This window comes from Dendrobates tinctorius, unplaced genomic scaffold (genome assembly GCF_039654945.1).
Source record: "Dendrobates tinctorius isolate UK_male_01 unplaced genomic scaffold, ASM3965494v1 ptg000060l, whole genome shotgun sequence".
Taxonomy (NCBI): Eukaryota; Metazoa; Chordata; class Amphibia; order Anura; family Dendrobatidae; genus Dendrobates; species Dendrobates tinctorius.
This window is the reverse complement of record NW_027361728.1, coordinates 13,888,490-13,904,063: the sequence shown is the minus strand read 5'-3', so window position 1 is coordinate 13,904,063 and position 15,574 is coordinate 13,888,490. Positions and strand designations below refer to the sequence as shown.

At 45.6% G+C, this 15,574-nt stretch overlaps 1 protein-coding gene across 16 annotated transcripts in view; it reads right to left on the bottom strand.

The window, feature by feature from the left end:
* The window catches only part of DLG1 (discs large MAGUK scaffold protein 1), a 322,080-nt gene extending 313,632 nt beyond the window's left edge, over positions 1-8,448 (bottom strand). For 11 of the 16 annotated variants that reach the window (XM_073578705.1, XM_073578707.1, XM_073578710.1 and 8 more), the window contains exon 1: positions 7,854-8,447. In XM_073578705.1, coding sequence (XP_073434806.1) covers positions 7,854-7,872 — 19 coding nt within the window. In that variant the 5' untranslated portion in view covers positions 7,873-8,447. Of the gene's footprint in view, positions 1-7,853 lie in introns of all 16 variants that reach the window. The other 5 variants (XM_073578714.1, XM_073578715.1, XM_073578718.1 and 2 more) reach the window with 2 other exon arrangements.
* Positions 8,449-15,574: the final 7,126 nt, after the last annotated feature.

Here is a 15,574-nt window from a genome sequence, read left to right as displayed (position 1 = left end):
GAGTAACTAAGTGCCGCACACTTAGTTACCCGATATTTACCGGGATACCAGCTCTCAGCGCGAGCACGCTGGTATCCAAGGTACACAGCGGGTAACTAAGCGGCGCGCGCGCTTAGTTACCCAATATTTACCTTGGATACCAGCGTCCTCGCTGGTCCTTATCACTGGTGTGTCTGCCTGTTTAGCAGCTCACCAGCGATCATGTAGCGATCCTGACCAGGTTGTATCGTTTGGTGTGATGGGACCCTAATCTACAACGTTATAGAATGCTGTAGATAAGCCCAGAAAGGTAGTGGCCGCATCTTATAGTGGCCAAAAGAGTTGACAGGTTCCCTTTAACATAGGAGGCAGGACACTGAAGAATCAGTTATCTGTCATAAGCCCATAAGGATGAATATGAGAACAGAGCACCAAATAAAGACCCGGCCACAGGCCCGCCGCGAACCACAAGAATCTCATTAACTGAAAACTGCAAATACAGATTAAACAACAACCACAAGACAGATATCATCAACCTATGTATCATTTTAATCAGTGTAATGGCACCAACCTGAGAGTGTCTGTAGTTTACTTAGCAAAATCCTGATGACAGGTCCACTTTAAAGGGAATCTGTCACCTCATTTTGGCACAGTATTTAAATGACCTGGGTCAGGTCCGATGGGCGGTGTTTCAGGTCCTTTCCTCCACCCCTCCTTGGCCGCTGTCCGCAATATTTCTGTGAATTTCCATACTTGGCTTCCATATTAGGCGTATGCGCATTGCAATCTGGACTCGCGCACATGCAGTATGCTTAGACCAACTGCGGGCAAAGCTGAAAAGCATTAGTGCGCATGCGCCGGTGGACTATGTCCTGGAAGTATTTCGCTGTGTTTCGGGACATAGTTCACCGGCGCATGCGCATTAATGCTTTTCGACTTTGCCCGCAGTTGGGCAAAGCATACTGCATGTGCGCGAGTCCAGATTGCAATGCGCATAATATGGAGGCCAAGTACAGAAATTCACAGAAATATTGCAGACAGCGGCCAAGGAGGGGTAGAGGAAAGGACCCGAAACACCGCCTATCGAACCGGACCCCGGCCATTTAAATACCGCGCCAAAATGAGGTGACAGATTCCCTTTAAAGGGAATCTGTCACCATGATATGCAGTCAAATCCGCAGACAGCTTATAAAGCGCGGGAGTTGAGTAGATTAATACAAAGTTTTGTGAAAAAAGATTCAGTGAAACCTGTCTTTTTATCCTTTAGACCAGGGGTGAGGAATCTTTTCTGCCAAGGGCCATTTGGACATTTATACCATCCTTCGGGGGCCATACAAACTCTGCCCACAAAGTACATCCTGACTCTGGCACTGGTGTCAGGACGTAATCTTTCATTGCATGCCCTTCAGTGTTCAGTAGTGAACACTGCATGTGTGTGCTCACAAGCAAGAATAAATTAATGAGCTGGTGACAATCAAAATATAACTCCCTGCCAAAGTACTGTGAACCCTGAGAATCTTCCCGGGGGCCGGATTAAAGGTCATGGTGGGCCGTAAATGGCCCTGGGGCCTCAGGTTCCCCACACCTGCTTTAGACCTCTTTTTGGGATTTTTGGTCCAGTGGGTGGTCTAAACAGTGACTGACAGACAGATTTCTTTGTATAAAGGGCATGTCACACTAAGCGATATCGCTAGCAATATTGCTATAACTTGTGACGTTATAGCGATATTGCTAGCGATATCGCTGTGTCTGATACTTACCTACGACCGGCTCCCCCGCTGGTTATCGCTGATCGCACGAGAACGTCCTGGACAGTTTCTCGTCGTCTGCTTCCTGCTGTGACGACGAGCGACGCATGGAGCCGGGCGGGAGGAAGCAGGATCGCCTGGTGTGACAGGTAAGTAGCGATCCCAGTCTCCAGCGATGTCGCTGGTGAGATCTGCCTGAGTGGCAGCTCACTAGCGACCACTTAGCGATGTACCAGCGATCCTGACCGCGTCATATCGCTGGTCGGGATCGCTGGTACATCGCTATGTGTGACAGTACCTTTAGTGTGCATACAGAGATAGTTGTCAGTCACTGATCAGACCGCCTACTGGACTGAAAGCCCCAGAAAAGTAGAGGATTGAAAAGGAAAAGAAGAAAAAAAAAAAAAAAAAAAAAAAAACACAGATCCTATTAAATCTTCTCACAAAGCTATATCATCCTACTGAACTTCCTCTGCTCTATGACATGGTGCCTACAGATTTGACTGTAGTTTCAAAGTGACATGTTCTCTAAGCTTTATTTAGGAAAAAAAGGAAAAATTCACTAATGGATTCTACACAGGGTAATCAATTTTCCACAGTACTTTTATCATTTTTTTCAATCCGAAAAGAACAACTAGTGTCAGATCAATAAGGCTGGATTCGCACACTGCTTTGCAGCATTTTTCTAACTTTAAAAACAAAACTAAAAAGAAAAATGTGAATGTTTACAAAAATGGCATCTTTGTCTTTAGTTTCCCCCCCCCATCTAATTGTAGTTTACTCTAGGAATGACGTTTCGTTCTGGGGTTCTCTCTTTTATGATTTTAAAAAATGTATCCATGAAACATGGTGCATGCAAGGAACCCGATGTATGGACTGACCTCAGGTCTCCCAAATCAGAACTCAACAGCTCAGACATATGCATAAATAAGGCTGTTGAGCTCGTCCTGGGAGGCTTGAGGCCAGTGTATACACCTTGTTCCATACACTGACTGTGCATTTAAAAAAAAAAAAAATGCTGAAAATAATACGTACTATGGAAGCCCAAAACAGCTGCATATGATAAAAATAAAACGACAGAAGTGTGAACACAAACTAGCCCTAGTATACACTACTCATAGCTGAGAGGACAAAAATATACACTCATCACTTTCTCTTTGCATCTTACATAATTGGCTGCAATCCCATATTATATGGTAATAATGTACAGCGTAAAATTTCCACGAGATTGTATTTATTATATGATATTTCAGATTGAATACTACCTTACTAAGAACTGATTAGGTCTAATAATATAATGGCAACCATAGTAACATAATTACGCAGAACATATTGCATCACATTTGGGCCATACAGTTAAATGTATTTAAAAAAAAAAAAAAAAAAAAAAAAAATCCCCTCTTCCCCCTTGACGCCGCAGCCCATTTTCATTTTAGCATTTCCGCTATTTGCTCCCCTTCCTCCCAGAGTCATAACTTTTTTATTTTTCCGTCAATATGGCCGTGCGTGATGAAATTGCAAAAAAGTCCAATTCCACAATTGTTTTTTTGTTTTTGTAATTTTACCATGTTCACCAAATGCTAAAACTGAACTGCCATTATGATTCTCCAACTCATTACGAGTTCCTAGATACCAAACATGTATAGGATATTTTTTATTTTAGTGGTGGAAAAAAAAAATTTCCAAAGTTAAAAAAAATATATAAAATAAAAATTGCGTCATTTTCTAAGACCATAGCGTCTCCATTTTTCGTAATTTGGGGCTGGGTGACGGCTTACTTTTTGCAAACCAAGCTTACCTTTTAATGGATACCATTTTGGTATGGATAAATTGTTTTGATTGCCTGTTATTGCATTTTAATGCAATGTTGTGGCGACCAAAAAAAAAAAAAAAAAAAAAAATTAATTCTGGTGTTGAATTTCTTCTCATTACGCCGTTTACCGATCGGATTAACTCTTTTTATATATTGACTAGCTGAAGAGCCCTGCGCTGCCCAGGCATAGTAACTAACTACGAAGATAGATAGATAGATGAATGAGTGTGGAGCCCCGCCCACTCCGCATAGCCACATTCACTATAATATCCCACATCATCCCGTCAGCCATAGCCACCGGACAACTACCCCTAATATCCCACATCATCCCGTCAGCCAGAGCCACCGGACTACTCCCCCTAATATCCCACATCATCCCATCAGCCTGTGGTCAGAACCGAGTGGAATTGCCCTAACTTCCATACCGTGGATCCCTTTAAGAGAGGCCTGGGGTTAGAACCAAAGCGCTGGATGGATTTGCACTGACTTCCATACCAATTATCCCTTTAAGAGGGAAGATGTGCCTATTGGATGGAGGATGTGTAATGTGTATATGGGCACGGGAGGGGGGGGTGATTAATTTCTGTGGTGCTCTCTGCTCCTTTCTGGGGGGCAGACAGTGGCTGGGTGCTTATGTTCCAAGGGATGCTAGATTTCTCTCACCATGTCAGTGTCAGCTGAGGTGTTTTCTGGAGTGGGAAAACTGTTGCTCATAACCAATCACAGCTCAGCTTCTCTTTAACAGCTCTGGTGAAATGAAAGATGAACCAGAAACCACAGAAAAATGAAAAGGATCAAAAAGAAAACACAAAAAGACCAAGATAGCAGCAAAAATGACCCCTTAAAAATTAACTTTTAATTAAATAATTAAAATCTTGGACAATCCCATCTCAAAGGGTACAAAACAATCAATAACCAAATGTCACCAGGTAGAAAATTTTTCAAAATATTCAGGGCAAGTACACTCGTCCTAATGGGCCCTATCAAGTCCCTTCCTGGCCGCGGAGGTTGGCACCCCCGCTCAACGTCGGTGACGCTATAACACCCTACAAATCCCTAGTCCACGACGAGGATACACACAAACACCGGAAAAAAAAAAACCCTAGTGGAGAGACAGGATAGCGTCTCTTATATGTGCAAACTTTTTGTTTGTCTTTTTGTTTTTGAAATGAAAGATGCTTTGTGATTGGTTGGTGATACACACATTCATTTTTATAGAGAGAGATAGTATCGCTGCATTCAGAATCTCCCGGACTATGTGTGTATTTTTTTATATTTTTTCAATTGTTTCATTTTGAATGGGGCGATTTAAACTTTTATATTTTTGAAAATTCTTTTTTTACTACTTTTTACAAGCTTTAATAGTCTCCATGGGAAGCTAGAAGCTGCGATCATCCGATCACTTGTGTTACACAGAGCAGGGCTTCGACGCACATAGCTATCCGGCAATGACTACCACAGAGGTCTCCTGCAGACCCCGAGTTGTCATGCAAACCCATCAGAGCCCTGTTGTCATGTGACACTGGCACCGATGGGCGGGGTTTTTGACGTTCTTCCAGTGCGATCATGTTAAATGCCGCTGTCGGCAGATTGACAGCGGCATTTAACATGTTAACAGCCGCGGATGGATTACGATTCCAGCCGCAGCTGTTAGGAAAAAGATGTGGGTTCAGCACCGGAGACCACATAAAAGGGGGAGACCCAACATGTGCAGTACATGTACAGTGCATGTAGTGAAAGGGTTAAGGGTAGATGGAAAAAGAAGTGTGTATTATGGCTTGTTCACACAGTTTTTGCAGTAAAAAAAAAAAAAAAAAAAACCACCACACTGCACTTTACAGTACTAGCAAAGTGAATGAAATTTCTGAAATCACATGCACGTGATGCTTAATTTTTCCTTACAGATTTGATCTAAAAGGTCAACTCTTTCAGCATTTTTAATTTTTTTCAAGCATTCAATTGGGAAGAGATGAGAGTAAAGACACCAAAAACCACATGCCTTTTATGAAGCATTCTTCAAGAAAAAAAAAAAAAAAAAGCAAGAAAAACATGTTTTTTTCCTTGCAGGAAAAAAAAAAAAAAAAAAAAAAAAAAAAGAAAAACGCCTACTGCGAACTTAACCTTGATGATGTACATTGCATCACTAACCGCACACAGGGACCAATTTGATAGCCAAAATCGAGGAGACAAGTTCCCTTTAACTAGTCATCTATATCATGGGATGCATCTGTTGAATCAATCAACTTTAGGCTGAGTGCACGCGTACTTTTTGGCCCTGCAGATTTTTCCACGCAGAATGGAAAAAATCCGCAGGTCAAATGACCTGCATTTTTCCTGCGGATTTCTTGAATTTTTGATGCGGTTTTCCCCCTGCGGATTTGGTGACAGGGGAGATGGAAAACCGCACAAAAGAAGTAACATGCTGCGGATTTTGTACCGCGGAAAAATCCGCAGCGTCTGCACAGCGTTTTTTTTTTTTACATTGATTTTAAGGCTACTGTACATCACAATGCAGAAATGCAACGTTTCTGCGCGGTAAAATCCGCTGCGGAACCGCTGCAAATCTGCATCGTGTGCACACAGCCTTACTGAGATTTTGTCTTCTAAACCAAAGGGCAGGAAAAAGGACAGAAATGTGTTGGTGATATACTAAACAATATATACTTACTCACTTATAGGGCTTGGCTCTTTATTACTTTGTTTTGGCCTTAGATGCTGAGCAGGAGCTTAGAGATCTAAGGACTGTAATGCTGGATAAGACACTATGAATGAGCTGACAGTTCACAACAATCTGATTCAATGTTGCAAGAAATAGAAGTAAAACAGGGCACAAAGTCTCATTGACAAATACTATACTTCCTGCCTGGAATCACTGTTCACTAGAAGCAGATAGCAGGGGGATTAAAAAACTTTCCACCAATCAGAACATTATAACATTAAGTGGTTCTTTCTAACAAGGGAGGCAGCTCCTCCTCGGCCTCACAAGGTGTCCCATTCACCCTGCATGGCTGGTAGTCAGAACAGCAGCAGTGAGGACTGAAGCTACGTGGCGAGTGTGTGATAATAGAGCAGGCATGGCACATCAGGGGGCCCCCCACGAGCACAGCACAGGCATGGCACATCAGGGGGCCCCCCCCCCACAAGCACAGCACAGGCATGGCACATCAGGGGGCCCCCCCCCACAAGCACAGCACAGGCATGGCACATCAGGGGGCCCCCCCCCCACAAGCACAGCACAGGCATGGCACATCAGGGGGCCCCCCCCCACAAGCACAGCACAGGCATGGCACATCAGGGGGCCCCCCCCCCACAAGCACAGCACAGGCATGGCACATCAGGGGCCCCCCCCCACAAGCACAGCACAGGCACGGCACATCAGGGGCCCCCCCCCACAAGCACAGCACAGGTACGGCACATCAGGGGCCCCCCCCCACAAGCACAGCACAGGTACATCAGGGGGCCCCCCCACAAGCACAGGTATGGTACATCAGGGGGCCCCCCCACAAGCACAGGTATGGCACATCAGGGGGCCCCCCCACAAGCACAGGTATGGCACATCAGGGGGCCCCCCCACAAGCACAGCACAGGCATGGCACATCAGGGGGCCCCCCCACAAGCACAGCACAGGCATGGCACATCAGGGGGCCCCCCCACAAGCACAGCACAGGCATGGCACATCAGGGGGCCCCCCACGAGCACAGCACAGACATGGCACATCAGAGGGCCCCCCACGAGCACAGCACAGGCATGGCACATCAGCCCCCCCCACCAAGCACAGCACAGGTATGGCACATCAGGGGGCCCCCCACGAGCACAGCACAGGCATGGCACATCAGGGAGGCCCCCCACGAGCACAGCACAGGCATGGCACATCAGGGGGCCCCCCCACAAGCACAGGTATGGTACATCGGGGCCCCCCACAAACACAGCACAGGCATGGAGCATCAGCCCCCCCCCACCAAGCACAGCACATCGGGGCCCCCCACAAGCACAGCACAGGCATGGAGCATCAGCCCCCCCCCCCCCCCAAGCACAGCACAGCACAGGCATGGCACATCGGGGCCCCCCACAAGCACAGGTATGGTACATCGGGGCCCCTGACAAGCACAGCACAACAGGGGCCCATACAGGAAGCGACTACTGTGAAGGGCCCTTGGGGATGGGTTATAATCAGGGATCGCCCACTAGGTTTGTGCCCCCTCCTCCCCTTTAACGCAAGCACATAAAGTTACAACTGCTGACATTACACAGGACAGCTCGGTGCACACAGCTCCCCACAGTTATAGGAAATGCACTTTAGTGAAGACACACACCTTGCTTCCTGACAGGCATGGCGCCACCCCCTGCCACACAACAGGCTGCCAGGAGGGTGACCTCGCCAGCCCCTGCGCCCCTCAGCTGCCGACTCCACGAAATAATGCCCGGCTTCCACAGTGCCCCACCTCCCGGAGCAGAATGACACCGAGAGCTTTCTTTCACCCCCCACAGGGAGGCAGTGGAAAAGTCCTGTGCTTTGCGGGATTCCTCTCCCGAGACTGTTCCAAGCACTCCAGAAGGGAGGTTCCCCACTCCAGTATTTCCAGCACAAGTAACGTGAGGAGACTCCGGCTGTGCCCCTCACTCCAGTGGGGGTGGAGAAATCTGAAAGTTGTTGGGGAAGGGGTGGCGAAAACAAGTTGCTGTCTCCTCGGCGGGTGGCGAGAAATGTACCGTGCAGCCCCGGAACAGAACAAAAAAGTTACTCCTCACAAAGGACCGTTCTCCTCTTTCTCGTATGAATTTCCTTTCCCTCCACTTCTTCTCCTCGTCTCTCTGTGTCAGCGCCCCTGCCCCTCCTTCTCCTCTCCCTCCTCCTCTCGCTCTCCCACCGCTCCGAAACCCAAACTTTACTCCAAAATGGCGCCCCGGAGCTGACTATAGAGCACCACGTGACCTCCCCTTCAGCCCTAGCCCCGTCTCCACCAATCAGGAGTGAGCTCCGCCGGGCGGCAGCGCCTGCTTTACCTTGGCGAGCCAGGAAAGCTGAGGAGAGTGGAGTCTCTCAAGGGGAAAACTTGTGTCACACAGAGCTCCTGTCACAGACACGCACGTCACGGAGCCCCGCTGACCTGTGACAGGAATCCAGGGGGAAGCTGAATGTGACAGCTCGGGGTGCAGCCTGCTGCCATAACAGCTGGGACTGCCCCAGATTAACCCTGCAGGGGAAACAAGTTTTATTTCTTCGTTTTTCATCGAAACAGATTATCGTACAATATATTTTTCATATTTCCATTCAAGAAAATAGAAAAGTAGTTTTTAAGGGGCGCCGTTTGGGGTACAAGTACCTTGTAGACATGAGCGAATAAATGCGTTACCCCCTCGTTCTGCAGCCAGGTTAGCAATCCGTGACCGCTAGACAATATATTTTTCATATTTCCATTCAAGAAAATAGAAAAGTAGTTTTTAAGGGGCGCCATTTGGGGTACAAGTACCTTGTAGACATGAGCGAATAAATGCGTTACCCCCTCGTTCTGCAGCCAGGTTAGCAATCCGTGACCGCTAGACGGGAGCCCAGAGAACAGCCGACATCCGCGCATCACTAGTCAGCCCGGTACCACGTCACCATCAAGGCGCCACGCTAATCAGGAGGGGAGCCAGCGATAGCGGAGGCAGTATTGTGTGGGTTGTTATAGTCTGAGCCATCATTTTTTCATTTTCCCATTGACAGGTTTTTTTTTATTGTGCGCCAAGCTGTAGGTTTTTTACATCAGCCATGTTTGAAAAAATCTTTAGAAACAAAATTGTAAAAAAAAAAATTGCTTATATGAACAATAAAATGGCTTACCTATAGAAATGATTACGAAGAGTAGTGCAGGTGTATGTGAAACTTTTACTGCACAATAAACACCATAGAATCAAACCCCCAAATCCAATGACAGAGTTGCTGTTTTTCCCATAGCAATTTTTCAGTACATCATATGATAAATTCAGTGGTAACATTAAAAATACTCACAAAAGTATACAGCAGCACTCTGTAAGTGCTAACAAATGCGCAAATATTGGCCATATGAAATTTATCATAAATAATTTTTATTTATATAGCACTTTAGAATTAAGCAGGGACATGTACTTTGTACATACAATCAAAACAATACAATGTAAAACATTTCAACAGTTACAGGAGGAGTGAGGACCCTGCTCGTACGCTTACAATCTATAAGGAAATCTATTAGACAGCATTACTGTTCTATGGAATATACTATTACACGAGGGAACACAAATTGGGCAATTCATGAGAGACCAGCAGCCACGACAAGGTGTACCTTTCTTTAATGGGACTCTAAACCTAAATTAGAAATAGCACTCATCCAGCAAAAAATATAAACCCTCACAAAGCTATGTCGACAGAAATCTAAAAAAAAGTTAAGGCTTTTGAAATGTGAGAATGAAAAAAATCAGGAAAATAACACAAAGGTCAATGTGGCGCAAACGGTAGAATGCGTACATCCTTTAGATGCCTTAAAATAGTTTTCCAGCTTCAACAAAGTCTATTCATTGTATAATAAAGAGTAGTAGAATTTTCTAATATATTTTGTGTATAATTTCACCATCATGCTCAAAGTCTCTGATTGCAGCCTTCGAATGAAAACCTTAAATTTTTACCTTCAAGATATAAAAATCTGTTCTGGTTATGTGATATCATCCCAATATCATCTGTCAGGGAAAACACTGGAGAGATCACGGCAGATCCCACCGCTGCCATCAATTTGTCAGGGAAAACAGCAGGGAGAATCGCGCATGTCCCACTGCTGCCACCAATTTGTCAGGGGACACAACTTCGCTGCCCCCAATCGTCAGGAAAATTACCCAACTGATTGACGGGTGATGGATGAGGCCGCAACTGTTTCCACTACTAGGCCAGTTTATTGGGGAACTCAAAGTCAGTATATGGTATATACACATCCAACTCAATTGCATGGAATATATATATTTATATATATATATATATATATATATATATATATACTGCTCAAAAAAATAAAGGGAACACTTAAACAACAAACTCCAAGTCAGTCACACTTCTGTGAAATCAACACTGATTGTGATTCACTTTCTCCTGCTGTTGTGCAAATGGAATAAACAACAGATAGAAATGATAGAAAGGTCACTAACATCCATGTGTCTGCTCAGTAAGAGTGTCCAGTGTTCCCTTTATTTTTTGAGCAGAGTATATATATATACTGTAAACCCTGATATAATCACAGCCAACTCCACAATAACAAGATGAACTATTAGCTGCCACCACCAATTGTTTATACAAGCTGATTGGGCACCCGATACAGGTAACATGGCTTCAGTGGTGTGCTTTACAGAGCAAGAGGAACAGAGCTATTACATTTTATATAGTTAATTCCAGAAAAGTAGGCATTATTTATAAAAAATATACCAAGATGTTACAAAATGGGAACAAAACAATACAGGATATGCAATCACATGGTATAAAAAGGAAACAAAAGAAAAAATACTAAACCTATGTCACGGAAATGGGTCAGAGCTTAGCGGAGGGAGGTACTTATTTAGGAAATGGAGAGAACCAAAGCAAGATGTACCTTCCAGGACTCACAAATGACAGTAACCCAAACTCTGATGTTTATTAGATCAAGGTTATGCTCACATACCTTCTCTTTGTGAGCTCATATGAGGGCTAGTCCCAGGTGGGTGATATTGTTGTCTTGTTCCCTATCACGATTTTACCTTTCTATAGGTAAAATTACATGGATGAAATATGGCAACGATAGCATCATCCATCTGAGCTGGAGATGTTCTTATAGCCTTGAAGTAATGTGAGTGCATGTGTTATGTTCGTTCCTTCTCTACAACACTGAGAGTACACTACCGTTCAAAAGTTTAGGGTCACTTAGATATTTCCTTATTTTTGAAAGAAAAGCACAGTTTTTTCCAATTAAGCTAACATTAAATGATTCAGAAATACACTCTATACATTGTTAATTTGGTAAATGACTATTCTAGCTGCAAACGTCTATTTTTTTAATCCAATATCTTCATAGGTGTATAGAGGCCCATTTCCAACAACGATCACTCCAGTGTTCTTATGGTACTTTGTGTTTGCCAACTGTGTAAGAAGGCTATTGGATGGTTAGAATACCCTTGAAAACCCTTGTGCAAGTATGTTAGCACAGCTGAAAACAATTTGGGTGATTAGAGAAGCTATAAACCTGATCTTTCTTTCAGTTGAGAATCGGGAGCATTATATTTGTTGGTTCTATTAATCTATCAAAATGGCCAGAAAAAAAGAGCTTTCATGTGAAACTCGACAGTCTATACTTGTTCTTAGAAATGAAGGCTATTCCGTGCAAGAAATTGCCAAGAAACTGAAGATTTCCTACCATGGTGTGGATTGCCCACCAGGACAGTGGGCTACTCGGTACAAGGCCGGTGTCTCAGAAGGGATGTGTCACGGTGGCGGTGACCCGGTCCTTGGCCCTGGGTGTCCATGCAAAAGGGGTGAAACGTAGCTGAATAAAGTTTATAGGTGTATGATACGTGACGCCACCTGTGGTGCTAGGCAATGAAGGGGTTAAGCCGACGCTGCAGGCAGATCCTCTGGGACAGATGGTATAAGGCAGCAAGATGTAAGAGCTCCCCACAGGTAGAGCTGTAGTCCCAGGGCAGTAGTAATATGTGTTAAGGAAGAGGGTGCAGTGTTAGGCACAGAGATGTAGCAGTGCTGAAGGGGTTGCAGGAAGAAGGCAATGACACAACAGGGTGCAGTTTCATTTACCTTAACTGTGCTTTGTGAGTGCAGTCCATGATCCAGATTACAGATGGAACAGGAGTTGATTAGCCTGGAAGCAACTTAGGAATCTCTCTATGCAGATGGGTTGTGTAGTCTCCTTTCTAGCACTTATCTGAGGCACTTGCAGTACTGAGTTACACTGAAGTTCCCCTTGCTTGCTCTCTTTAGAACTCCCCTCGTATGGCAGACGGCCGTAGCCTCCTTTTTCTAGCTCACACAAGTTGCTGCTGTGCCTCCAAATGTTAGCTGGGAACAGAGAATTTACAGCCTTTTGTTCCTCCGGTTTCTGCTACAGGACCATCAGCATCCATACAACCTCGGATACCGGACTCCGGACCATGTGCTACAGCTAGATGTGAGCCTGAATTCTGCTCAGTCCTCCAGCTCCTCTCTCCACGTCTGCACTCTTTTCCCTCTCCACAGAACTCCTTCAGCTTCCCTTTCCTGGCCCCCAGAGAGCAGCTCCTCCCCCAGTTTGGTTCAGAGCTCCCTCTGCTGGCCTGGAGTGGGAACTGTGCTGTGTTCTGTATTTGTCTGATAGAGAGACCCTTTCATTGCTTCCAAGCATGACATCACACTCCCTAGGAGGAAGGTAATGTCACTGTGGCAACCATACTCCTGGGAGCGCCACATTCCCCCCTAGTGCAATTCAGTACTCCCGGGCTGAGAAAACATGCAAACATATGAACAATTGTAACTGTTACAAGATTTCAAAAATGAAAAATTACAAAAATCAAAGCTCAAAAATAGTCCTTGTGACGATTAGTCCATGCGTCAATGTCCATGGTCAAATTCCTGAGCAAGTTGGTAACTATATACAAGGATTGTTTTGGCCACACATAGTCCTGTGGCCCAATTGTCCATCAACATAAAATAAGATATTCAAAAAGTTCTTACAGAGTCTCTGTAGGCACATAAGCTTGAAAAGTTGCACATTTACAGGTACAGTTTACGTTTTCTATTGTTTACTTTAATCTCTATATCTAACTGGGATCTCACCTTTTGTACTACGGGTAGATCTGCGTAGCATGGGTACTTCTAATGGCCTATTTATATTTAGTGGGCCTGTTACTGCTGTTGGTAAACTGGGTAGTAGCCGTCTGCGAACTGTTAGACTCACTGTGGGCATGACAGATTCACCACTGGCAGGGCGAGGATCCTCTTTCTCCACTGCTGGTGTGGCATCCGCTGCCTGTACTTCCTGACTTCCAGAGTTGTCTTGAGTCTCTGCTACTTCAGTTGCAGTTGGCTGGGGCGAGATTAGGACAGAAACTACGATGGCTTGATCCACTCTTGTCCAGTATGCAGGAAATTCTCTGAGTACAGTGCTGACCTTTTTCTCTTCTTCCTCTATGAGTTGAAGGTTGTTTTGCTCTTTCATCTTTTCCTTTTCCTGGTCAGGGCACAGTTTCAGATGATCCCTGTCACGATGACCCGTCCTGTGTGACGCGACCAGCAGGCCGGTAACTAAAACAACAAAACACGGCACGTGATACTGTCCTGTGTGACACGACCCACAGGCCGGTAACTAAAACAACAAGACACTGGGAAAGGGGAAACAGTTACAACGGTTGGCCCTGTGATAGGGAAAGGGGACGTGGAGACCTCCTGCATTCCCCTGTGTCAGTGTCCCTAACGCTCCTAACGTTCCCTATGTCGGTTCCGCACCGGGCGCCGAACAGGAACCTGTCGCCCTAGCACACCCTACACCTATTCCTTGCTAGGGAGCTGGGTGGCGCAGGCACTGGCCCCACCGCTGTACTAATACACTAAGGGAAAAACACAAACAGGGAAACACCACTTAGCTTTACTCTGTTGCTCTTGCTCCTGGCAACAGAGTCCACCACCAGAATGCAGCTCTCCTCCTGAATCGCTGCCACCAAGCTCTGTCAGAGCTACAAGGAAATCCCCTATGACTCCTTCCACACCAGGGCTAAGACAGTGCTGCAAGGAACGCTCTCCAGCTCCTTCCTCCACCAAGGATGGTTGAAATGAACACTATCACCAACACTGATTGCAACACCTGTGACTCTTTTATAGCAGAGCTAGAGCAATCACATCTGCATTATAATCATGTGCACTTAACTTAAGAAACAAGAGTGCAATGATGCTCATCACCACCGGGGGCAAACTTAGAACAAACGACACCACAGTGCAATAATCCTAATGGTCACCAGGGGCAAAAACCAAACTTAAGCACAGCTTAAGATAAAAAAAAGGTTATCTGTGCTTTTTATCAGTCCTGATCCAGCATGGATCGTGACAATCCCTTGATACTGCTGATGAGGTTTCTCCTCCATCCTTACTGATAAGGCACACGTTGGTGTTGTCAAAGTTTGATGGTAGGACGGTGTAGGGTTCAGCTTCCCATTGGTCATCCAATTTATGCATCCTCCTTTTCCTCTTTAGGACTTGTTCTCCTGGTGACAGAGGAACTGCAGGTGCATGTTGATTGTAGTTCTTTTCCTGCTTTTGTCTTGCCTGCGCTAGACTCTTTTCCATGCACTCTTGCACTTTACGGTACTGCTGCTGCCGCTCTGTATCCCAGTCAGCATCTGGTGATGTCACCTCAGGTGTAAGGACTCCCATATCCAAATCAATAGGCAACTTGCCAGGCCTCGCTCTCATTAGGTAGGCTGGTGTGCAGTTGGTGGAATTCACAGGAATGTGATTGTAGAGGTCTACCAGATCTGGAAACTTCTCTGGCCACAGATTCCTCTCTTCCAAAGGCAAGGTCTTCAGTAGATCGATCACCACTTGATTAACCTTTTCACACATGCCATTGGTCTGTGGGTGCTATGGTGTTGGCTGATCTTCTTGCAAACGTACAAGTTACAGAATTCCTGGAACACTTCGGCCTCAAAGGCTGGACCTTGATCTGTAAGCACTCGCTTGTGATATCCGTGTGGTCACAAAAGTGCTGTTGGAATGCTCTGGCTGCTGTCCTGGCTGTTTGATCCTTGACAGGCACGACTACCAGGAATCTCGAGTAGTGGTCAACGATGGTAAGAGCATAAACGCAGCCTGAACGGCTTGGGACCAGCTTCACATTGTCCAGGGCTACCAACGCGAGTGGCTGTTTAGTTATTATTGGCTGCAAAGGAGCTCGCTGGCTGTTACAGGCCTTCCTGCACAGGTTGCATTGTCCACACTCCCGGCACCAATTTTCAATGGCCTTCCTCATACCAGCCCAGTAGAATCTCTCCCAGAGCAAGGCCTCCAACTTTTTCCATCCGA